Raw genomic sequence first — 21,682 nt, 5'->3', positions numbered from 1 at the left:
TCCTTGCGGACCTCGTCAGCTGCAAGCATGTTTGCGTGCCCAGAGACGATGACATGCTGGAGATCTTGAGACCCTTTCTCGGATTTGCACCACTGGTCGCGACTCGGCGACAGTAAATGTCCGTTAACCTAACTCGAGCAGGCGCTGATCATGAAGGCCTGGAACTGTACTGCTCAATGAGGTTGGCCACACCTATCTGATTTATCTCTGCTGCTGCGGCCCGCACTTTAGCCAACGACATCTCAAGAGCTCCTTTCCTGCATTGCGAGGGCCCAATCGTGCATGACGAATACATTCGTTGATCTGAACTGCTCCCACCATGATCCCCACGAATGGAGTCACGCCCCAGAAGGGAATCGTCGGTGGCCGCATCGCTACGGAGGCTTTACTCGCTCCGGCTCTCGTTATACATCAGCGGAATGAGCAGACACTTTGCGTCCAACCCAGAACGGGTGAGCCACTTATGCGAATGGCAAACAGCAGCTCATGCAAGACTACCTCGAGGTTACGTCTACGATAAGCACATGATGCTCCACAGAGATGAGTACGGCGATCCAATGCTGCCCGAAGATCAGCATCCTGAACAACCTAGCCGGATCTCTCGCATTATGCACACTATCCTCGGTAGGCTTATGGCGACCGAGTGGGAGCGGACTAGCTGACTTGGCACGTGACTTTCAGAGGCAGATTTGCTCAAGTGCATGCTCCGTCTCCAAATACGGTCTGCCTCTCGCGAAGAAGCATGTCTGATCCATTCGGCCCAACTGTGGGACGAACTTGAAATAACTTCGAGTGCGTATATCGCATTTAGTGATTCGCAGCTCAATGAATGTCTGACAGCGCTCGATCAAGCGGTTCTGGACGATAGAGAGTTCAGGCAGCATCTTCGATACCATTCGCTATACGTGAATCACCACACCGCAACATGTGCAAAGCTATCGCTTGGCGGTGTCCTCGTTTCAGCCATCGCTGTGGCAGAGAAGCGTGTCAGCAACGCGTTTGCTATTGTTCGGTGCGCCTCCTCGTCTCAAACACTGCTTCACTTGCCCGCTGACACCTCGCTTCGCAAGCCCGCCTGGTCATCACGCTGACCCAGATCAATCAAGCGGATTCTGCTTTTTCAACAACGTCGCCGTTACCGCAAAGTATCTCCTCTGCCATTATCGCGAGGGCCCTGCTCCGATACAACGCATTCTTATCTTAGACTGGTACGCTAGCCTGCTCTGCGACTGAAACGCGCCACTGCTCAGGTCACACCTTCAGGGACATCCATCACGGGAACGGCACTCAAACGGCTTTCTATGACGATCCTAATGTGCTCTTCGTTTCCATTCATCGGTTTGACATTCGCGGCGGCGAGCGTTTTTATCCCGGCCGGCCCGAAGCTGACATGACATTTGTTGGCGAGGGTGCCGGGCGCGGCAAGTACGGCATATAGTTACTTTGTAAATCAGCACTAACGCTCATACAAGGAATGTCAATATACCTTGGGATCAAGCGGCGATGGGGGATGCAGACTATCTCTACGCCTTCGATACAATAGTCATGCCGCTAGCACGCGAATTTGCTCCAGATTTCGTATTAAGTGCGCGCGGCCGCTGCACTTCCCTTGACGCTAACGCTAACGCCAACTGTTAGTCTCGGCGGGTTTTGACGCAGCAAAGGGCGACGAACTCGGCGGATGCCTTGTCTCGCCCGCAGGTTACGCCCACATGACGCATAGACTTGCTTCGCTGGCAGGCGGCCGGCTTGTCGCTGCGCTCGAAGTAAGCTTCACGTCTAAGCCCGATGCAATACTGACGATTTGTCAGGGTGGCTACAATATTGAGGCAATCTCCCAATCCGCTCTAGCATGTATACGTGTCATGCTGGGCGATGCGCCACCTGCATTACCGTCTCTGGCACCGTGCGCTAGCGCTGTCAAGACTATCCACGACGTTGTTGCAATCCAATCTCGCTTTTGGAAGACCATGCGTCCTCGCTACGAGCCACTGTCCGATGACATCCTGCCACTTGCTACAGAGCTCAACCGGGCTCTCTTGCCTTTCGAAGCGATCGTGAAGCGTAAACATTCGCAGATGATCTCTGTCGCACTCGGTGAACCCACGCTCTCTTCACATTTCGATCGACAAGTGTTTGTGTCATCGAGCATCCGCACAGCGACCAAAGCTATCCTGTGGATACACGAAGGGTAGATTGCTAGCCATGTATGCTGACTTGTCTGATATGTATTGCTGCAGGTCTGTTCTGTCAATCAAGCTCAATGCTGCCACAGGCGAGCCAGCATCCTCCGAATCTTTCATCGTCAGTATATCGCTGGCTGCGCATCGCCTTTGTGCTTACCGTCGCTCGAATGCAGTATGATAAAAGCGAGTTGATATACCGCCTGTCCAACGATCAGCAGTGGGCCGTCGTTGACGTAAACGTTACTTTGCCGGCGCCACTTCATTCACATAGCAAAGAGGTATAATTGCCAGCTTCGAAGCGATGTCAGTGCTGAAAAGCATCGTAGGGCAAACGATTGAGAACAGCGCTGATAGCGCATGTATGGCACAGCTTGTTCCGTAACAGCGACATCAGGTGACTGGCCTATTCTTTTGAGAAGGCTCAATTAACATATGCGCAGTATGAGCGAAATCGATCGGGTTGTCATCATTGCCGATGGCCGCGGTTGCCAGGCATTCTCAGATGTCATGGCTGACGTTGGTGCGCAACCATTGACTGGTCTTGAGCACAGCTGAACTTTCTTCACAGATCTGGCGGACCTGGAGCAAATTTCCGCGGCATGCGTTCTGACGCCTAGCCCACTGCAGCCTCTGAGACCCTTGCGGGCGACCGCAGGTTGGAGCAAGAAGGTGCGCGCAGGCAACGAATCCCCAGAAAATCGTCTCACGTCATGCAGAGCGTTCTTCACATCGCGAGCGAGTCAACAGATGCTAAGACAGATGCTAAGACGCTCAGGAGGCAAGCAATGCTCAAGACAACTTATGCAGAAGGTTGGCAATGTGACTTGGCAAAGGTACTGTCTGATATGGTTGGCAGTCATCTTGACCAACGGGCAAGCATCGACGCACAACCTGATCAAAGAATGGCCATTCATTGCTCACTTCGTGTGCGCAAGGATGGTCATAGATCAAGTGCCTGCCAAATTAGACTGACCAGTGCCGCGCAACCGGTTCTCGTTGGGACGTGTTCAGTCTGAACCCATCTATTTGTCGTCGGTCTCAGGAAGCATCTTGCGCATGAAGCCGAGCACGACCGGCAGTAGCGAGTTTTGCTGCAAGATCTGCACGAGCTCATGCCCCGTATGTTGCCTTGCAAAGGCCGGCGACACGTTGTCAGATGCAGCAGTGTCTGGCGGGGGTATATTTGTGCTGGCAAAGTTCATTGAACCTAGCTGCTCGACCGCACCCGCTCCGTACGAGTACAGTAACGAGAAAGACGGTGATCGTGTCAATTTTGAAAGCGGCTGGCTGGGCTTGCGAGACATATCGAATCGATTGTCCATGGTTGGCGAGGATGAAGTCTGGTGCGACATGCCTATCGTCATTGCTCGTGAAGACCCTCGTAAACTTTGAATTGGATCCGGCATGATAAGGCTGTCACGCAGCACCTGCAGGGCAACACGATGGGCGGCAAGGCTCAAGGCTGCGTCTGTATATATCATCGATGGGCTCGACGCACAGCGACTGAGGCCGTCAAGCCATTGTGAGCGGGCTTCTGCTGTTCCCATCGAGAACATATACTTTCGCTTGATCCCCAGATGGTTAATAAAGGCGACTTGAAAGATGTGCCGCATGAAGGCGCGTTCGACGACGAATGTTTTGCTGACAGGCAGCCCGTGATAAAATGGTGCGTTATTGCCCGACTTCAATAACAGCATTGTGGCGCGTCCGACCGTAGTACCTGTCACCCTGAAAGAAGCGGTCGACGACGTCGCAAACGTGAGCACAGCTGGTTCAAACGTCAGGTCCTGAGCAAGGAGCTTGATCGAGAACTCTGGATCGGGGTCAGGTATGGAGATCTGGAAGACCTGGGAAGCTTGTTGATAGTGTAGACGTGATGGCAGCCGTGCCGGCGTCAGTATTGCAGGCAGATCAGGCGCATTGGCATACGCTGAATTATCCGACGCGCTGATCATGCGCTCGGCCTTGATTGATGAGTAGACTCTATCCAACATGTCATTCGAGGCGCGAAACTGTGCGTCTGTTCCTCGAAAGGCCGCGACGAAGTCGTCGCGCGTGATGGCTTCATTGGGAAAACTGAAGAGGCAGCCCGTACCCTCGAAATCGTACTTGCCAGAATGAAGTGCGTCGTTGAGCTCCATGATAGCGATGACGAATCGCCCGACAAGCTTTGAATCGCCCAGAGAAGGATTGGCAGCGGCCCATCTGGCGGCGAAGACGTGTAGTAGCTGTTCCGCGGCATTGACATCATTGGGCAATCTGAGCGTGCTCATAATGAGCCTGAGCGCGTCGTCGAGCTGGATTCCAGCAAAGTGGAAGCGATCCACGTAGCTTCTCAAGATTTGGCGAGATTCGCGATGCGACAGGTATGTTCCAAGCTGAGTCCTGCTCAGCTCTGGCGTCCGGAAGAGCAGATTCGCGATAGTAGGTGCATCACTCGCAAGGCCGCCTTTCTGGACAAGCGTTTTGACTGCAAGTGCTGGATCCTCGGCGAAACGTTCGATAAAGGATAGAATCATTGGATGCTGACGCTTGCCCGGTTGCAGGTCCTCTGAGACGTCGTCCTCCCGCTGCGCTGTTATGCGAATACGGTCAACCTCTACAATGCTTTTGACTGCAAAGACGGTATCCAAGGTTGGGAAGAGTGGCATGCCAGAATCAGCATGTCGTCGAATGTCAGGCTTTGCGATGACGAGCAAGTCGTCGAATAAAAGCAAGTAGCGATCTTTGACGACATTGGCATTGACCACCTGTAGCGCGCCCGAGTGCAGTTGAAGAGTTCGCTTGGGCTTGCTCAGGTCGATACGACCGATTTTTTCGCGGTCGGGCAGGGCACGATGGGTAAGCAGCTTCAATCTATTGAGAACTGCTTCGCGCGCCTGGTTGCTGGGCTGACTCTGTGTCTGCTGTCGAACAGGAGCGGTACTCGCGATGGATGCTTGCCTGCCGTCGCATCTGTCAGTGCTCATCATGGCATGGCAGGTCTCATACTCTTTGCTGGCGTGCCGATCTTCATCAGCGCCGTCATTCGAATGGGCCTCGTCGTTGTGAATGGCATGACTGTCAGGCGGTGACGTTTGGGCGAGGTGGCTTGCCCGACCTGCTAGCATGAGGTGTTCATATTCGAACGAATCTTCGGCATCCAGCTTAGCAATGGCACTTTCGCGATCGCGATCGGACCGTCCTCCATCAGCCGTCGATACGATCGATGATACGAACGACTCGCGTGGATCTATGTAGCCATGCGAGCCGAGAGGTGACGGTTGCCTGCCTATGAGTTCGGTGGGAGATACAAGGTGCGACGAGGCTTTCGCCGCAGTGAGCAAGGGCAGCAGCCCTCTCTCGTTACGCTCATCAAGAGAGCATCGCCGTGACAGTGTACCGTCGGAGCCTTTCGCTGTGCGATATGACCGCATGGATTCAGTAGAGCGAGTGAAGAAGGGCCGCAGTCCCTGTGTGGGCTCGACAGACGAGGGTCGGTCTGCCAACGTCTCAAGGTCTCGCCCGCATTCGTTGATCTCACTTGCAGTGTTTGGTCGGGGATCGAGTGGCATGCTGCCGCTTCGTGACCGTCTCGTCCGCGCCTGAACGGTGTCGACCTGCGGGTTCGGAACTGCGTCGGTCGAGCGAATAGGTAGCGTCCGCATCAGATGCATACGAGCGACGCTACGTTCTTCTGATACGCCTCTCCTATGGTCGGCCCGTTCATTCTGGCCGTGATCGCCAGTGATAGGGCTAGACGACGGCGTTGACATGATGCCTGGCTCTTGGGGGAAGTTATTTCGTGTGCGGCCCGCCAAAGAGCGCTGCGAGGTCGCTCGGGCAAGACTCCGAATTGCGTCTGCCCTCTGTGTGCCGGGATCTGCTGACACCGAGAGGCTGCTCGAGCTGGCCATGGTGGGCTCGGTCGCGAGCTCAGGCTGGGGGCTGGGGCTGGAGCTGGAGGGCGGCCGGCGGCGGCGGCGAGTGCGCGCGAGCGTCGCGTCAGTATTCATACGTCGATCGACGTCCATAGCGCGTAGCGAGCGAGAGTGCCATTCGATGTCATTCGACGACACGCATGAAGCACAGAGTCGCCTACTCGCGGCATGACCCGCATACGTGCTACTCACTGCTTAGTATCCCGGCCGAGCTCGAGAGCTTGATCGGCTCGAGCCACGGACGGGATCTTTCTGAGAATATCTTCGAAAACAGCAGTGTTAACCGCCCGTCGTTGACGATCAAAGGCAGGCCGGAGGACGAAGCAGTGCTATGCACACGTTCCGGAGCTACCTATGCTCTGCGTTCTGTGCAGAACACCAACAGCCTGGGCCTATGTAAGGCCGTTAGCGATACAGACAGCCAGGACGTAGCCATTGCGCTCCTCGGCACGCTCCATCTCACTCTCGAGCTCCATCGCATTCCTGGACGTGTGGACAGGCTACTCGACCTACTCGGCGATGATCCATATACTGGCGAGGCTGCCGAAGATAGCGACCATGAGAACCGGTGCGGACGCAAGGCAAGCATCCACTCAGTCTGCGCTTCATCTGATCACTTGAGCTCATGACGTGTCTTTTCGCTCAGAACCGCAAACGAGCACGCTACACGCGAGACCAGATCGACGACCTCGTACAGGCAAGCGCGTGTGAGATCGAGGCGGGCCTGCGGGATCTGCGGTGTATTGAAAAAGGTGCGTGACGTGTGCCGAGCACGCCCCCGACGGCTGAGCATCTCAGCTCAGATGGCTCTGTCAAACGTCTCTCGCCAGACTACCTAACGACTTTCCTCGGCGATCTGCTTGCTTCCCTTCCACGGGGTGGCGAAGCTACAGCTCCTGTCGATCTGCTTACTTGTGCCCGCACGGTCTCAGAAGATTATGCTCACCCTATAGACCTTACCCATCAAGTCCTGCAACTATATCATTCCGGTTCCCAAGGTCTCAACTTTGACCTCATCGCTGCTGATATTGGCAAGTCGATTCTGCAGGCTCGCGCAACCGGCAAGGTCAGTCAGGGAGATCTGGCTGGCAGGTGGCTCATGCCGAAGACAGACACGTGCTGTTGCCGTCGATGACTTTATGCAGATTTGGACTGAGCGCGTGGGAGTGCTGTATGCGAAGCATTGTCGGCTAGAGCTACTCGAGGTGCGCCTCTTGTGTCTCGCTCAGGCAAGGCTGATCCGTGCGCAGGGCTTTTGCTTGATAGCCAACGATACTAGCACGCCGACGGTCAGCTACATGTCCGCAAAGGATCTACCGCCCGATCCAAAGGCACGATTTGCGCTCCTGTTCCAGATCCGTCCGAGATGGGTGCCAGAAGATATCAGACCATTTTTGCGCGATCTCGTCGTCGCAGACAAGGACATCGAGAAGCTCGTGCTCAGATTCGTGCGCAAAGTCAAAGACGGCAAGCAGGATCTATATGTGGCACGCAAGTAAACCCATGCTGACTCACAACAAGTCTTACGAATGCCCCGAGGGCGGTTCGGCTTTGCCTAACCATTCTGCTCTACGCTTCTGTATGCTTACTGGCGGTCGTGCATGATTCAATTCGAGCTCGTGCTGCGCTCGTGCTTCGCGCTCGCGGGCTTTGCGACGCAGCAATGTCGACAAGTTCTCATATACGAGGAAAACTACGCAGGTTCCCGGCAGAATCCGCACAGCGTTCGTACCGAGTCCCCTGTAGAATGCTCGCAGACCCTCCTGTCTGTACGTGCGGGCGATGCAGTCAGGTATCGAGGAATAGGCGCCAGAAACCGTCGGCCCTTTGCCGATGGGTATGTAGGCATATTGCTATCAGCGCAATCAGCTCACGGTGCGAACGGAAGATGAGTGTCTGCTGACCTGGATGCGTGAGCGCACGACTTGATATGGGTAAGTGACTGCGATCGCAAGCAATTTGGACGAGCCCGACATCGCAATGTAAGCAAGATTCGACTGTGTACAATGCGCGTCAGCTTGAGCGGCAGGGACGCAGATGGTACTGACGAGCTCGACGTCCTCATCGTCGCGTATACCGTCGCGGCCCTGTGCGCGGGACCGACGTTGCGCGCGATCTCTGGCACGAGCCTTGAGGTCCTCATAAGCAACGAACTGGATAGCACCGTTGCTGACGCCGATGAGCGCAAGTGCAGTCCCTCGATATAGTCCCCTGAGACCCTCATGGCGGGCGATGGTGACGAGACCGTCCCAAACGTTGCGAAACGGCCTTTGGGTCACCGCTGCAGCATCACGATTGGTGTTCAGTGAAGGCGAGGAGGTGGTGAACATGCGGGTCTTGACCACCCAGAGCGGATTGGTCATGATGGCTGTGATGAGACCCGAGCCCGCAGAGGCAGCAAGATGTGAGGCGGCTGACAGTCGCTCTTTGCCCTTGCCTTTGCTGTCCGGATTGGCTCGGCTCGCTCGCTCGAGCATGCTGTCCTTGATCATGGTGTACCACAGGAAGTACAGCCCCCATGAGGCTGCATTGCCTGCCAGATTGGGGCTCAGACCGCGGTAGAGGCCTTTGTAGCCGTCCTGCCGGACAATGTCTTGCAGGGTATTGACGATCTTGCTTCTGCTCAGTGCCCTCCGGCCAGAGGAGCGGTCTGTCCTGGACGTAGATGCCACGGGCAGGCGGGATGGACCTGCCTGGCCGACCTGATAGCGCACCTTGACAAGATCGAGTGGCTGCATGACCATCGTCGAGACGACTGAGCCCCCGACGCCGCAGAAGGCATGGTCGAGTGCATGACTGCCAAAGTAAGCAGGTGCACTGTCATGCGCCATTCAAGCGTGCTGGCCTGGAACGCTGCTCATGCAGGTTGCCGAAAGTTTCAGCTGCCAGCGAACGTAAAGACCAGCTCTCTGCGCCAGCCTGACCGTGTACAGCCAAGTCATGATCAAGGACGTGCCTCACTGAGTGAAGCCACGGGACATGCCGAAGATCAAAGTGCTCTGCATGGGCTCATGCAAGGGCAGGCTGGCGGACTACTTTGACAAGGTCAGATCGTTGCACGCTAAGCATCACTTTGAGCTCCTCATCATCTCTGGCGACCTCTTCTCCCCCTCCGACCCACTCACTGAAGAGCCGGAGCAGGCGGATGGGCTCAGAGCACTCCTGGACGGCGAGATCGACGTTCCCCTGTCTACGTACTTTTCTATCGGAAAGACGCCTTTGCCGGCCTCGGTCCAGCAGAGGGTTGACGCTAACCAAGGCGAAGTTTGCCCGAACCTGTTCTACTTGGGTCAGTCATAGGTTTGGATGCTTCTGCCCGTTGGCAGGCGACTCGGCCGTTGACACTCCGCAAGTGATGTCATCACCACGCAAGAGACAGGCGCCTTCAGAAAGCGTCAAGGTCCGCCTGGCTTCTTGATGTGCCGTGTTCGGGCTGGGCCCTGCTCAGCCGTTCGCGGATTCAAGCAAGCGGCGCCTTCTGTCACAGATGTGCGGCTGTCCCTCGAGACGGCCTACTTGATCAAATCTGATCCAATGGCTCCACACATTTCTTGGGTCTCATGCTGACCAGTGTTCTGTACATGAGCAGGCCAAATGGGCGTGACTACTCTGGCAAGCGGTCTACGGATCGCCAACTTCGGCGGGATCTTCGATGTCGCTACCTTTGCTGAGCGACCAGAGGGTAGCGATGGGCACGAAAGCGCAAGCTTCACTCTCGCTGAACTGAATGACTTCATCAAGAAGCTTTCGACGGCTAAGCCTGCCAGCACGCTCGATCAGGCACCTGCACCACTACCAATAGACATCCTACTGACCCATTCCGCGCCTCATCCGATATGCTGCGGTAGCAAGACTTTGCCCAAGATAGAACAACCCCTCAATTGGGGCGTGCCAGCCATTGCCGAACTCACTGCAGTCGCAAAGCCTCGGTATCACCTTGCCAGCGATCAGCCTGTCTTCTGGGAGAGAGAGCCTTACACATGGCCGGACAGCCCGAACAGAACGACCCGTTTCCTCAGTCTGGGCGCGTTTGCTGGCATGACGAAGGAGAGATCATTCTATGCCTTCAACATTGCACTGCCAGAAGATCACCTTGCTTCTTCAAAAGTGAATGCAACAGCATGTCCTTTCAAATCCGCAGGAATACGGTCTGCCAAAAGAACGGCAGAATCGATCGAGAATTTCATCTTTGCGGACCCTGGCAAGCGTCAGAAGCGTCAAGATGACAGACCGATTCCGTCCGATTATATTTGCAAAATTTGTGAAAGATCAGGTCATCGAATTCAGGATTGCCCAGAGAAACCAGAGCGCAAACCACGGCAAGACGGCCAGTTGAGGATAGGGCGTGAGTGCGATCTGCAGTGTGCCATGTTCATGCTGACGGCGTGAATGTGCAGCCGATTCGTGCTGGTTTTGTCTGAGCAATCCTGCGCTGTCGAAGCATTTATTAGTGTCCATCGGCGACGAGGTAGATCGTGTCGTCACCGTGATACCTTCCGGCGCTGATTGCGTCTTCAGACATACATCGCCCTTCCCAAAGGTCAGCTGTTGCCAACAAGTGGCGAGAGCCCGTCCGCTATACCAGGAGGTGGTCATGTCCTGATAATACCCATAGCACATTATCCCTCGCTGAGTTCTATACCCGAGACGCTGTCCGCTGCAGTCGTGCAAGAGATCAGAAAAGCGAAAGTCGCATTGAAAGAGCTCTATCTACAGTACAGCTGTCAACCAGTCACTTTCGAGATCGTTCGCTCTGGCGGGCGCGGTGTACATGCGCACATTCAGGTTATCCCCGTTCCCGCCGCACTCGCGGCTAGAATTGAAGGCGCATTCATGGCAGAGGCCGGAACAGACGGCGTCACCATCGAAATAGCGACTCCCGAAATTCTCGCCACACTGTCAAATGACTACTTCAAAGTTGAGCTGCCCGACGGGCGCTCCTTGGTGGTCATATTGAGCAAAGGCAAGCCTTTCAATCTGCAATTCGGTCGTGCAGCTTTGTCCAAGCTGCTCGGCATGCCTGACCGCATCGACTGGAAAGTGTGTTCCCAGACCGATCAGAAGGATGAAGAAGACACCCTGGCTTTCAAGGCAGTGTTTTCAGCATTTGACCCTTATTGAAGCTCCTCATCTATGCATGCGCGCCAAGAGACGAAAATTATCATTCAGTCGTGCCCTTAGCGCGCAGCAGTTTCTGGTAAGTGTAAAACTCGTCTTCGCCCCACCATTCTTGGGGCTCCAGACGAGGATCCAGCGGCTCATCGTCCGAGAAAACCTCGGTAGGTTTGTGCTTTGGCTGTGCTGTCGGCAACGCTTTTCGATTGACGACCGGTTTAAGGTTGCGATGAAGTGCTGGCAGACGCGTGTTACGAGAGAGCCCTGGATTTTTGACGCCCGTCGATTTGGTTGAGAGGATTGCAGCAAGACCTGCTCGTCTGTCAACCTGGCGGGGCGAAGACAGGATGTAGAGTGCAGACCTTTCTGCTTAGATGTAGGCAAATTCGACGCCGGCAAATTCGACGCCGTGGTGGCATTCAGCGCGAGCGGCTTGAGCGCATGTCGCTTGACTAGATTCTGACTCATGCCATCTAGTTTATAACCGCTTTTGAGGGTATTTGAATCTTCTTCGGCATCCAGCTGGCTGCTGTGATTGAGACGCGATGTCGATGCAGATGGCTCGGGTGTCAGCTCGCGGACTCTACCGGTCGACTCTATCAGATCGCCTTTCCTGGTTTTTGCAGCCAGTGGTGATGACACTGATGAACCACATTCGACTTGATCCGACAGAGTGGCTAGTGTAGCCGATACGACGACGTGATAGTCCTCGCGAGTATCGCACTCAGCGGCCAAGCTCAAATCTGCTGATTTGTTGTCGCGTGATGCGCTATGAACCGATGCGTCGACTGTTGTGGCGAGCTCGGCCGCCAGTCCAACGCTGCTGCCGGATGACATCGATGATTGCGCTGAGCAAAGAGCCTGTGGCTTTTGAGTCTTTTGCTGCCTGCGATCGGACGTACGCAAAGACGAAGATACATTCATTACGCTTGCCCGCGCGTCCCTTGGCCTTTCTGCCAGCTGCGCTCGTCAGTACGTATCACTACTAGAATAGAAAATAAGGTCTCGCCTTCATCATCTGATAAAATAGGTCTGCTGGACTGGCGCTGACGTTTGCGCGGGATGCTGACCGAGCTGGATTCGGCATGTGAACTCGTATGAGGAGTGCGCTCATGCTCAGACAAGCTCGCAGTCTGCGTGTCTGTGGCTTTGCATGACTTCGACGGCGAGGTAGATTCGCCGCGTTGACGAGCCGATGATTCTTCACCTGCAGACAAAAGCCTCAATGGCAGGCACGTGGCTTCTGCGGCACCACTGACCTTCTGAGAATGTAACGCGTTTGACCATCCCAGCTTGAGCATCAGTTGGCGATCTGACGGCGCTACGTGACACTAACGAAGACTTGCGTCCCGACTGGTGCGAATCAGCGTTAGATGCATGGGATATACGCATGGCAGGATCGAGCTGGGAGATCACATCGTCCGCAAGATCGTCGTCTCCAATGAACTCGGCCGAAAGGGCTGCATCGGCTTGTTTGCCTCGCGCGTTCCGCGAACGAGGCTTCTTGCCGAGCGACTGCAGCTCAGCTCCTGCGACTTTGCGTTTAGTCTTGTTTGCTTTAGTCACCTTCACGATCGCAGGTGGCTCAGTTCCTAGCTCTGAGGCGTCTTCCTTGTCGCGGCGCACGAACTTTCCGTTCGATCCTGCTGGCTTTTGCCAGTCGTCTCGCTTTTTGTACTGCTGGTCCTCCAGGAGTAGCTGTGCTTCGCTAGCTGGTGTCACGGCCGCGTTCAAGGGAGTTGGACTCAGTGACTTTTGCTTGCGTTTGCGCGCCGAACTTGTTTGCCGCTTCGGCTACTCAAATCAGCGCCGGACAGCTATGCAGAAGCTAGCGCGCTACCTCGGATCTTGCAGGCATTTCGGCCTCAGAATCACTGCTCATGACCACAGGTCGGGATCTCCTGGAGGCCTTCCTCGCTTTGACTTTGAACGAGTCAGACGATGCGTGTGCTACTTGCTCCGTTGTAGTCGCAGACGGCCGCTGGTCATTCGACATGTCTGCGATAGCAGGAAACGGCGTCATGAGATCGTCGATCTCGACATCAGATAAATTGCCCATAGGATCGCTTAGCTGCCAGTCGTGCATTTGGCTCGCCGTGAGAGGTCGACTGATCTTCCGAGTGAGCTCCGCGGGCGACCCTCCGGCTTGGTTAGGTTCAATCTCAGTCGTCTTGGACCGGGCGCGAAGCTGTGGAGCAGGAGAGGTTATCGGCAGACCGAGAGAAGGCAGAGAGAAATCGTTGAGAGCAGCGGTGCCGACGACGGTCGCGGTCGAGGCGCTCGTCAGGGAAGTCAAAGGCGCCGTTTGACCTCCATTGGGTAGCGTTAGGGCAGCAGGCGATGTCAGATCAAAGGTTAGCGGTGTGCGCTCTCCAGCTGCGCTCATGAACGCTCCGGGTCCTAGATGGTATGTATGATCCGGGGTCGTGAAGGAGGCAGAGCTAGCTGTTTCGAGGAGACGATCCTGCGGGACGTGCGGAGCATCGGGTTGGTCAGCGTGTCCTGAGCCTGCACATGCGCATCAGCGCGAGACTCCGGACTGTTACTGCAGCATACTGACTATAGACTGGAAGCTCTGACAGCTCCTGCGAATCTGCGATATATTCACTCTCGGCCATGCGAGGGCAATCTGGCACTTTCGACGAGGATATCAATATAGCAAGTTCAACGTGGAGCGCGACGCGACGGCGATTGTGCCGCGGCCGATCAGCTGGCACATGTCACGAGATGTCTGGCGAGACATAGCTGACAGGATCTGACGCAAAGTTTGATTCACAACAAGATGCTAGTAGCCGAGCTCAATTTGATCGCTTGCAAGAAAGTGCCTGACGGTCTCTTCTATACCCTCTTTGACGGACCAGCGCGGCGACCAGTTCAGTACCTCTCGCGCCCGCGTGCAATCGGGCCGTCGACGCGGAGGATCGTCTGGCGGCACGGGCATGTGAACTATCCGGCTCTTCCGACGGTCCAGTGGGACCCTTCGACCTTCCGGCAGCCAGTCAAGCTGCTGATATGGCTCGTGATAGGCGCCTGGGCTGGAAGATAAATCTTGGCTGTATTGCTCCTGCTGTCTCGCATTCTCTTGACACTCGAGCAGGACTCGCTCGACAACCTCAAGAACGTCACTTGCAAGATCCTCAATAGTGATCTCATCTTCGCCTCCGATGTTGACAGGTTCGGTGCAATTCGAGGCCATCTGCAGCAGTGTCAGCGAGAGACCATAAGGTACCGTGGACCGTACCAAATTGATCAAGCCATCGATAAGATCATGTATGTACTGTAGGCTGCGAGTCTGCCGACCATCTCCGTAGATTGTAATGTCGTCTCCTCTGAGCGCCTGAGTCACAAAGTTGGAGACTACGCGGCCGTCACCGGGCGACATACGGGGTCCGAAGCAATTGAAAATGCGCGCAACCCTAATCTCGACGCCGTCTTGACGATGATAGCCGTACGCAAGAGCCTCTGCCACTCGTTTGCCTTCGTCATAGCAGGCGCGCGGCCCGATCGGATTGACATGTCCCCAGTAGGTCTCTGCCCGGCGCGTAAGCTGTCTCGGCTACCAATGTACGTGAGCTGACCTTTTTGAGGATGCTCCTCAGGCGAGCCGTAAATCTCTGCGGATGCGGTGTCAAATTGGCTCCAGTAGAATGTGGCTGAGATACCCGAGGTGCTGGCGAGTAGAAAGCGCGCCTTGACGCGTTTGGCTAGTCCTAGCATGTTCAATGTTCCCTGGAAACTCGTCTTGAGCGTTTTGATTGCGCTGCGATGCCAATCTGAACGTGTGCTTTGACCAGAGCGCGAAGCACTGACTTGTATTGATACGCGCGCGGGCTGGCGGGACATGCGAGATGGTATATCTCATCACATTCAATCATGAAAGGATCGACAACGTCGTGTCGTACGAGCTCGAAATTGGGATGACCCCTGTCAGGCAACGTGAGCGGGGCGCAAAGCGCATGCAGCAGAAAGACCTGCACCCAGTGCGCCACTGCCGTCTTACTGCCCGAGAAGAAGTTGTCCAAGACAGTGACATCGTGGCCCATGAAGAGCAATCGATCGACCAGGTGGCTCCCGACGAAGCCTGCGCCGCCCGTGACCAGGATGCGCTTGCGCTTCTTGCCGGTCATGAGCCTGACAGGCGGGAAGGATGTCGCTGGGGTATAGACCATCGCTGTGCGTAACGAAGGTTGGCCTCGAGAAAGACCTGTGCGCTGGCAGAACGGTTCGGCAGCTGTCTGCATTGTCCAGGCGCGCGATAGCTCGTGATCGACTTGCGAGAGGGAGCGCTTCATCATGCCTCTCCGACCTAAGCTGGCAATGCCTGATAGGGAGGTCGAAGCCGTAGACAGCGTCGGCGACGGTGGGGCTACGGTTGCGCTCGGTTCGCGGTCTGAGATCAGGATGATGTCCGCTTGCTCTTCTGGCTCTGATTGCACGTGAGGCTGTATCGACCGTCCTACGGTACGTGGAGATTCGATGAGCACCGATGGCTTCACGCTTGACTGAACGGCTGTTCGATCATCGAGACCGCCCGACTTTAGAAACGGTGACGAATTCGACGATCCCGAGGGTGATGAGCCTGCCTCGAGATAGACTGATTGCAGCAACTTGAGGGGTACGATAGAGTCTGATGCTGCGTATCCCACCGTCCGCTCGACCGGCGAGCGCTCGTGGGAAGGCGAACGAGTCTGTCCTGAGGTTGGAGGGGAAGTGTGCAGGTCCAGACAGGCGAGCCTTTCGTGGAGCATGCTCGTGCCCGGGCTTCTTGCCAGCTGTGCAGATGTGGACAGACTCATTGCCAGCCACGATGCTCCTGCTTGTGCAGCAGCCGCACGGATCGGAGCTCGAGCTCTCGAGGTCGGCTCGCTTGGGTTGATCGCGACGGTTCATAGCATCATTGCTCGGTCGGTGTCTGTGCTTGGTGCGAACATCCCCCATCCTGTCCTGGAATGCTCTAGAACACACCGCTGCGAACTGGTTCCCTTGCGAAGAACACGCAAGATGCTGAGCTGTACCTCTGCGACGGGCAGGGATCTCAACGATGCCTATCTTGCCCGTCCCTTCTCGCCATGGCATCTTCAGATCTCAGCTCTCGACAGACAGTGGGTTGGCGCAAGAGGCATCAGAGCGACAATGATCAGAGGCTACCGCATCTCGTGGACACTCATCACTCTCCCGATGTGGCTCCTTCTTTGGCTCGTCGACTCGGTTGTGCCACTGCACAAAATCCTGCCTGCCACAGTCTTGCCTCGTGATCCGACTTGGAGCGCTCGCCAGCGCTTCACGGGTCCTTTGCTCACCCGGTTCATCTGGTCGATGACATGGGGCTTCCAAGATCCTTGCGCTCAAGACAAGGCTGCTCTGACTGTCAGTAAGCTACATCACTGGCTGTTCTCAAACGGATGCTCAGCAAGCTCCCGTCATCTCCCGCCGGACGCGCATACGACGGCTGCCTGGATCAGGTACAATGCAAGAGACCCTTATGGCGTCATCGTGCCCAAGACAGTCCGCGCTTACTGGTTTCTTCCGCCTCAAATTAGTCAGCAAGGCTCATCGCTCGACCGAGATCCGTCCTTGCATGCTAACGAACGCGCTATCCTGTATCTGCACGGCGGCGGTCATATCAATGGCAGCGCTACCGAAGGCGATCGATGTTACGCACTTGCAAACGCAACGGGTCTGCCCGTGTTCGGAGTCACACTTCGCAAAGCTACAAATACTTCCCGAGCTTTTCCGGCCTCACTGCAAGACGCAACCCTGGCCTATGCCCATCTTTGCCGACTCGACAAGAAGATCACGATTGCAGGCGATTCGGCTGGCGGTGGCCTCTGTATGGCGCTCTTGCTGCATCTCGCGGATCTTTCCTCGGATAAGGAAGCCTGCTTCAACTTCCGCATGCCGACGCATGTCATATTGCACTCTGTGTGTCTGCTCTGTTCGTTCAAGGACACTGTGCTGATTGGCAGTATAGCCTTGGGTTGATTTAACGATGTCGCAAGATACCTACTACACAAACGCGGCTTATGACATTCTCAATACGACCATGTGTGCAGAGGCTTCACATGCGTACACTGCCAATGTCCGACGTGGGCGACCGCTCAACGCTACAGGCCTGCAATTCGACAGTGTGTACGACCAAGGCCCCCGTCATCCTATGCTTTCACCAGGCTTGCCTGCGTCTCTTCCAGCTTTGACTCGATTGGCCAGCGTGCCCAATGAACAGACGCCAAAATTCTACATCAATTACGGCAGCAAAGAGCTGTTCCGCGGTGAATTGGACGACTTTGTGACGCTCCTTCAGGCCATTCCAGACAGCTTTGTCCGAGTCCTGAGATGCGACGGACAAGTTCATTGCTGGCATCTTTTAGGCGCCTTCCTCGGTCACGATCATGCCGTGCTCGACGAGGCTAAAGAGTTTCTGGACCTGTGACGTTCTGCAGCATGATTGTTGTAAGCCTCGGGTGATGTGCTTGCTATCTCACTAGATGTCTGTCCCGACGGCGGATCAAATGACCGTACGAGTCTCCATCACTGAGCGTCCGCATTGTTAGCCACGTAGCAAAATCAAAATGAAATGAAGACGCGCGCGCTTTTTCAGCTTTAAAATGATTGAAGTCCGCCTGTCTTTTTCACAAGGTAGCATACATATCGCAGCGTGCGCCGCGCAAAAAAAGGCTTGTCGTCAGGGTGAATCGAACACCCATCTCCACAGGTCCGCCGAACCACAATGTGACGTACTATCCGTTATACAATGACGACGCGATTTTTCTTAACGCCAGTACCGGTGCGCTAACCGAACATTCGTCATCAAGCGATAAGTGTGTAAATATAGCCTATACACAAAGCTCGCCAAAAACATCTGCCCATGCGTCGCCAAAGCAAGCTAACTGTCCATTTTTCGCGAATCCGGCGTCTGGCATGACAGGACTTCAGTCGCGCAACCGGTGCCCTCTGACGAGGAGCGGCGCCTTCTCGTCGGGAACCTGCCGCTCAGATGGCTGTCCGGGTCAACGCTTCGTCCATTGAATGAGTCAGGCTGCGCAAAGTCAATTAGCGATGCATCCTTGCCACTGATCACGCGTCCGGGGTCGAATTCGAGTGCTATCGTGTCTGCGGCAGTATGCAGGCTGCTGAAGCGGCAATGTACGGTGTCGTTTGTACACTCTTATGTATGGCCACTGCGCAGAGAACAGGTCGATAAGATCCAAGCGAGATGTTGGCAGATGTCTACTGAGATGTCTGTCGGTCTTAATGAAGAAGAGATGCCAGCCGGAAAGTGGCCCAGTTTCAGACTGACACTGGTATAGCGATGACTTGTCGCAACTGATAATGACTGTGGAGCCCGATCATATCTGAACGCATGTTGGCCAAGCGCTGATCAGCTGAATCGGCTGGTTCGAGATGACTTGAAGACCTTCGCGATCGATGCGACCTCGCGACCACGACGCGTTTCGAGCTCGGCCCTGACTCGCGAGTGTGCTAACAGGCTGGTAAGCTGCAGGCAGCATGACGGAGAGGTATGCCTTGCGGCAACGGCCGAGTAGATCAGATCTGGCCGCTTCGAAGGGCAGTATGAATGGATCGAACGGGCACTACAACAAGGGGCCGTTGTCAACTACATCACCGAGCCGTTCTCTGGGCAAACAACAAAGCGCAGCAAAGTCATCGGCAAGCAAAGTCGACGATGAAGACTTTGAGACAGCCTCGTACTCGCATTCTCATTCGCACTCCCATTCGCAACATGCGGAAGAGGAAGCCGCTGCCCTCTACTCGGCTTTGTCTGGTTCGGCAGACCCTGGAAGCCGCATCACTCTGATCGGCATGCTAGGCAATATTACTCTTGTTGCTGCAAAAGGGATGGGCGGCCTAGCCCTCAACAGCAATGCCCTCCTCGCCGACGCAGGGCACTCTGCATCCGGTGCGCGAACAGAGGCCGCGTCGTTTGCGCAAGGCTGAGCTTGGCGTTTAGATCTGCTCTGTGACTTTGCAGTGCTCTTTTGTTGGCGGCTGTCTCGATCATCGTCTAGCAAGCCGAATAAGTGGTCAGTCGTCAAATACGAGACGGTCGGCTCGCTCCTCGTTGCGCTTTTACTTCTCAGTGGGGGCATCGGAATCGGTCCGTTCAGACGCTACAGCGTTATACAGCTACTGATCCTGCCGGACAGCGGTGCATTCTTACTCTAGTTTCGACTCTGACGCGGCGACCGTGCTTACCGAGCCTGTCAGGGCGACAACCTCGATGGCTTCACGTGTGATTGGCAAGCTCCTCCATACGCACAATCATGGTCATGGCCACCGCTCTCATGCTCATGCGCATGTTCAGCCTGACGATTATATGCACATCGAGGCGTCGTCGAAGTTCGACAGTCTGGCAGCCACCGTGACGGCAACAGCCGCGAAAGCTGCCCAGACCATCGCCAAGGCTGGCCATGTCTGCACACATCATGAGCAAGCTCAAGACGACGCCACCGATCCGAAGGCTGCTGCGTTTGCAGTCGGTAGCGTACTTGTCAAAGAGTGGCTATATCGTGCTAGTAAGCAGACTTGCTTCGATATGTTCGTGACATCGTTAAAGACCGACTGTAGCGCTCAAAATAGCCAAAGAAGAAAAGTCAAACCTCCTGCTTGCCTCAGCGCATCATCATCGCAGTGATGCACTCAGCAGTCTCGTAGCTTTGGTCGCGATCGTAAGCACCGCCTGCTTTGCGGCATCACGGGCTGCTAATCTTGTAGCAGATTGGGAGCATCTTTGGCCTGACCTTCTTGGACTCTGTGGGCGGCCTCGTCGTCTCTGGTGCGTTGAAGACCGCTCCGAACACTCAGAGCTGATGCAAGTCATTACCCAGCAATGATCCTGCACCAGGGCTTGGCATTGCTTAAGGCAGCAATACTAGAACTGCTCGCTACAGGTAAGGTACGCTCAAAGAGAGAATAGTTGTTTGCCCAATGCTTGTTTGTATGAGCCCTCTCATCTGTAGACGACGAGAGGAGACCGACTGTCTTTGCGGCCGATAAGAATATACAATACATAGACGCGCGCATGCATGGTACGACAATAAGTAGATCCAGTAAGTTTGCAGATCATTCCATCGGATTCGTCCTACCGGCTTGATCCTCGCTCTCGTCTTGTTCGTTCATACCAGCAAAAAGGCCACAGCAGCAGAACCATTCGGACCATGTCAGCACGCGCACTTGAATCCCATCATTCTGCCTTGAGTCTGCATCGTCCATCAGATGGGTTGACGAGAGCGGTGGGACACGCTCCAATTGCGGCGAGCTCGGGACGACTGTTGACAGGGTGGATACGGTCGAAGAGGACGTTCTCTTGTTGGTCTCTGGCCGGAATATGTCATCCATTCCTTTCGAATGTTCATCAGCCGAAGTAACCGAAGTCGCACTGGTGCGTGCTGACAGCGATGCAGAGCCGCTGCTCATGCTTTGTACATCGACAGACAGCTTCGGCTGGCGGACGAGCTGTGCGTCGAGATCTTCTATGAACTGGCTGCCGCGAGCGAGCGCTCCTGCAGCACGATCTGATTCTGTCGATTCCTGACGTCGGGTCTGCGACGACATGGCCAGGGCGGGTCTAGGACGGCTCTCTGAGCTGACCGGCGAGATAGCATTGCCCTCAGAGCCGGGCGAGACGGGTGACAGCTCAAAGTCCTCCCTGCTTAGCACGCGGTCTTCGAGTGCCACCTCGTGCCACTGATCACCGCCAAGTGAGCTCAGACGGTGAGCTTTGCCTAGCCGGATCCGATCAGTCGCGGGATCTCTGGTTGAGCGTCGGCGTGCGGCAGAGCTACCTGACCGTATCAAAGTCGTGCCTCGTCTCGTCAGATCTGTGACGGCGGAGCCTATTGCACTCGGCAGCGGCGCAGGCCCGAGCGGTCCCACCGTCTGTACAGATTGTTTGCGGGCTTGCTTCCGCCGTTGCTTCTCGTTGAGGGACATGCGTCGTAGGTTCTACAGCAAAAGACATGTAAATTGCAAGCTCCGAACGATGAATCAGGACGATGACCTGCCTCTGCTATCCTTCTTTCCTGCTCCATCGTCTGGGCCTCCGTCAGCTCTGAGTCGGACTCGTCTCGGTTGTCTTGCCCGTCGCCGAGGGGAGATGCCGTGCTGCTCGGTGGGGTGACAAAGACGGCCTTTTGCTTGCCCTTGTTCCTGCGCTTGTGGGCGAGGTGGTCTTGCTCCAGGCTCGCAAGCTCGTCCTGTTCCTCTTCGTCCTCCTCATCGCTCGTGAGGCCTGCCGGGCGATCCGGTCTGCCGTGTTCGCGACGCCGTGGGAAGTAGGCATGATCGTCCAGTGGATGCTGGGCTGTCGCGGAACCCGACTCGGCCAGTGTGCTGTCAGACGGAGACTGGACGAGCACAGCAGGCATCGAGTCCTCGCTGCTTCTCATCGTCGGCGTCGCGAGTCGCTCCGTTCGCGCGTCACGCGCTGTCATATGCCGCTGC

At 55.6% G+C, this 21,682-nt stretch overlaps 11 protein-coding genes across 11 annotated transcripts; 6 read left to right on the top strand and 5 right to left on the bottom strand.

Annotated features, from left to right (window-relative positions):
• Positions 1-319: 319 nt before the first annotated feature.
• Positions 320-3,202, top strand: L969DRAFT_618819 (uncharacterized protein; the record flags this gene model as incomplete). The annotated part of the gene is made up of 15 exons (XM_014714180.1): positions 320-452; positions 505-624; positions 682-792; positions 841-1,012; positions 1,071-1,208; positions 1,264-1,425; positions 1,473-1,585; positions 1,639-1,766; positions 1,812-2,191; positions 2,241-2,304; positions 2,360-2,464; positions 2,513-2,580; positions 2,627-2,706; positions 2,755-2,855; positions 2,903-3,202. 15 exons carry the CDS (start codon positions 320-322, stop codon positions 3,200-3,202), a joined length of 2,175 nt encoding a protein of 724 aa, XP_014569666.1.
• On the bottom strand, positions 2,917-6,147 carry L969DRAFT_102533 (uncharacterized protein). The gene is made up of 2 exons (XM_014714179.1): positions 5,178-6,147; positions 2,917-5,129 (listed from the first exon to the last, which is right to left on the bottom strand). Exons 1-2 carry the CDS (start codon positions 6,080-6,082, stop codon positions 3,209-3,211), a joined length of 2,826 nt encoding a protein of 941 aa, XP_014569665.1. The 5' UTR covers positions 6,083-6,147; the 3' UTR covers positions 2,917-3,208.
• Positions 6,148-6,191: 44 nt separating this feature from the next.
• On the top strand, positions 6,192-7,961 carry L969DRAFT_86350 (uncharacterized protein). Its single transcript, XM_014714178.1, has 5 exons — positions 6,192-6,687; positions 6,753-6,858; positions 6,910-7,172; positions 7,219-7,311; positions 7,357-7,961. Exons 1-5 carry the CDS (start codon positions 6,247-6,249, stop codon positions 7,603-7,605), a joined length of 1,152 nt encoding a protein of 383 aa, XP_014569664.1. The 5' UTR covers positions 6,192-6,246; the 3' UTR covers positions 7,606-7,961.
• L969DRAFT_102531 (uncharacterized protein) lies at positions 7,630-9,017 on the bottom strand (the record flags this gene model as incomplete). The annotated part of the gene is made up of 3 exons (XM_014714177.1): positions 8,155-9,017; positions 8,011-8,103; positions 7,630-7,959 (listed from the first exon to the last, which is right to left on the bottom strand). Exons 1-3 carry the CDS (start codon positions 8,935-8,937, stop codon positions 7,630-7,632), a joined length of 1,206 nt encoding a protein of 401 aa, XP_014569663.1. The 5' UTR covers positions 8,938-9,017.
• On the top strand, positions 8,995-9,752 carry L969DRAFT_86349 (uncharacterized protein). The gene has a single exon (XM_014714176.1). It carries the CDS (start codon positions 9,086-9,088, stop codon positions 9,404-9,406), a length of 321 nt encoding a protein of 106 aa, XP_014569662.1. The 5' UTR covers positions 8,995-9,085; the 3' UTR covers positions 9,407-9,752.
• L969DRAFT_375672 (uncharacterized protein) lies at positions 9,613-11,606 on the top strand. The gene is made up of 3 exons (XM_014714175.1): positions 9,613-10,451; positions 10,504-10,574; positions 10,625-11,606. The coding sequence occupies exons 1-3, from the start codon at positions 9,701-9,703 to the stop codon at positions 11,225-11,227; spliced, it is 1,425 nt and encodes a 474-aa protein (XP_014569661.1). The 5' UTR covers positions 9,613-9,700; the 3' UTR covers positions 11,228-11,606.
• L969DRAFT_102529 (uncharacterized protein) lies at positions 11,268-13,876 on the bottom strand (the record flags this gene model as incomplete). Its single annotated transcript, XM_014714174.1, has 6 exons — positions 13,782-13,876; positions 13,062-13,729; positions 12,481-13,015; positions 12,231-12,428; positions 11,584-12,174; positions 11,268-11,533 (listed from the first exon to the last, which is right to left on the bottom strand). Exons 1-6 carry the CDS (start codon positions 13,837-13,839, stop codon positions 11,268-11,270), a joined length of 2,316 nt encoding a protein of 771 aa, XP_014569660.1. The 5' UTR covers positions 13,840-13,876.
• Positions 13,877-14,006: 130 nt separating this feature from the next.
• Positions 14,007-16,017, bottom strand: L969DRAFT_16453 (uncharacterized protein; the record flags this gene model as incomplete). Its single annotated transcript, XM_014713587.1, has 4 exons — positions 14,007-14,417; positions 14,463-14,752; positions 14,800-14,981; positions 15,032-16,017. The coding sequence occupies 4 exons, from the start codon at positions 16,015-16,017 to the stop codon at positions 14,007-14,009; spliced, it is 1,869 nt and encodes a 622-aa protein (XP_014569073.1).
• Positions 16,018-16,222: 205 nt separating this feature from the next.
• L969DRAFT_93611 (uncharacterized protein) lies at positions 16,223-17,651 on the top strand (the record flags this gene model as incomplete). Its single annotated transcript, XM_014714173.1, has 2 exons — positions 16,223-17,143; positions 17,193-17,651. The coding sequence occupies 2 exons, from the start codon at positions 16,223-16,225 to the stop codon at positions 17,649-17,651; spliced, it is 1,380 nt and encodes a 459-aa protein (XP_014569659.1).
• Positions 17,652-18,727: 1,076 nt separating this feature from the next.
• Positions 18,728-20,156, top strand: L969DRAFT_102526 (uncharacterized protein; the record flags this gene model as incomplete). The annotated part of the gene is made up of 6 exons (XM_014714172.1): positions 18,728-19,139; positions 19,191-19,337; positions 19,387-19,755; positions 19,808-19,908; positions 19,958-20,015; positions 20,068-20,156. 6 exons carry the CDS (start codon positions 18,728-18,730, stop codon positions 20,154-20,156), a joined length of 1,176 nt encoding a protein of 391 aa, XP_014569658.1.
• Positions 19,967-21,627, bottom strand: L969DRAFT_618741 (uncharacterized protein; the record flags this gene model as incomplete). The annotated part of the gene is made up of 2 exons (XM_014714171.1): positions 19,967-21,184; positions 21,244-21,627. The coding sequence occupies 2 exons, from the start codon at positions 21,625-21,627 to the stop codon at positions 20,303-20,305; spliced, it is 1,266 nt and encodes a 421-aa protein (XP_014569657.1). The 3' UTR covers positions 19,967-20,302.
• Positions 21,628-21,682: the final 55 nt, after the last annotated feature.

Source organism: Mixia osmundae (genome assembly GCF_000708205.1).
Source record: "Mixia osmundae IAM 14324 unplaced genomic scaffold scaffold_3, whole genome shotgun sequence".
Lineage (NCBI taxonomy): Eukaryota > Fungi > Basidiomycota > Mixiomycetes > Mixiales > Mixiaceae > Mixia > Mixia osmundae.
Note: the sequence above shows the minus strand (reverse complement) of the source record. Positions and strands in the feature narration are given on the sequence as shown.

Bases quoted from the DNA above. Each gene is read 5' to 3' on its own strand.
- L969DRAFT_102533 (XM_014714179.1), bottom strand. From the start codon at position 6,082: ATGGCCAGCTCGAGCAGCCTCTCGGTGTCAGCAGATCCCGGCACACAG. The intron at 5,130-5,177 runs GTATGAGACCTG...ATGCGACGGCAG, and splicing joins GATCGGCACGCCAGCAAAGA to GCAAGCATCCATCGCGAGTA.
- L969DRAFT_86350 (XM_014714178.1), top strand. From the start codon at position 6,247: ATGAAGCACAGAGTCGCCTACTCGCGGCATGACCCGCATACGTGCTAC. The intron at 6,859-6,909 runs GTGCGTGACGTG...ATCTCAGCTCAG, and splicing joins TCTGCGGTGTATTGAAAAAG to ATGGCTCTGTCAAACGTCTC. The intron at 7,173-7,218 runs GTCAGTCAGGGA...TGCCGAAGACAG, and splicing joins AGGCTCGCGCAACCGGCAAG to ACACGTGCTGTTGCCGTCGA.
- L969DRAFT_375672 (XM_014714175.1), top strand. From the start codon at position 9,701: ATGGGCGTGACTACTCTGGCAAGCGGTCTACGGATCGCCAACTTCGGC. The intron at 10,452-10,503 runs GTGAGTGCGATC...GTGAATGTGCAG, and splicing joins CGGCCAGTTGAGGATAGGGC to CCGATTCGTGCTGGTTTTGT. The intron at 10,575-10,624 runs GTAGATCGTGTC...TTGCGTCTTCAG, and splicing joins TAGTGTCCATCGGCGACGAG to ACATACATCGCCCTTCCCAA.
- L969DRAFT_86349 (XM_014714176.1), top strand. From the start codon at position 9,086: ATGCCGAAGATCAAAGTGCTCTGCATGGGCTCATGCAAGGGCAGGCTG.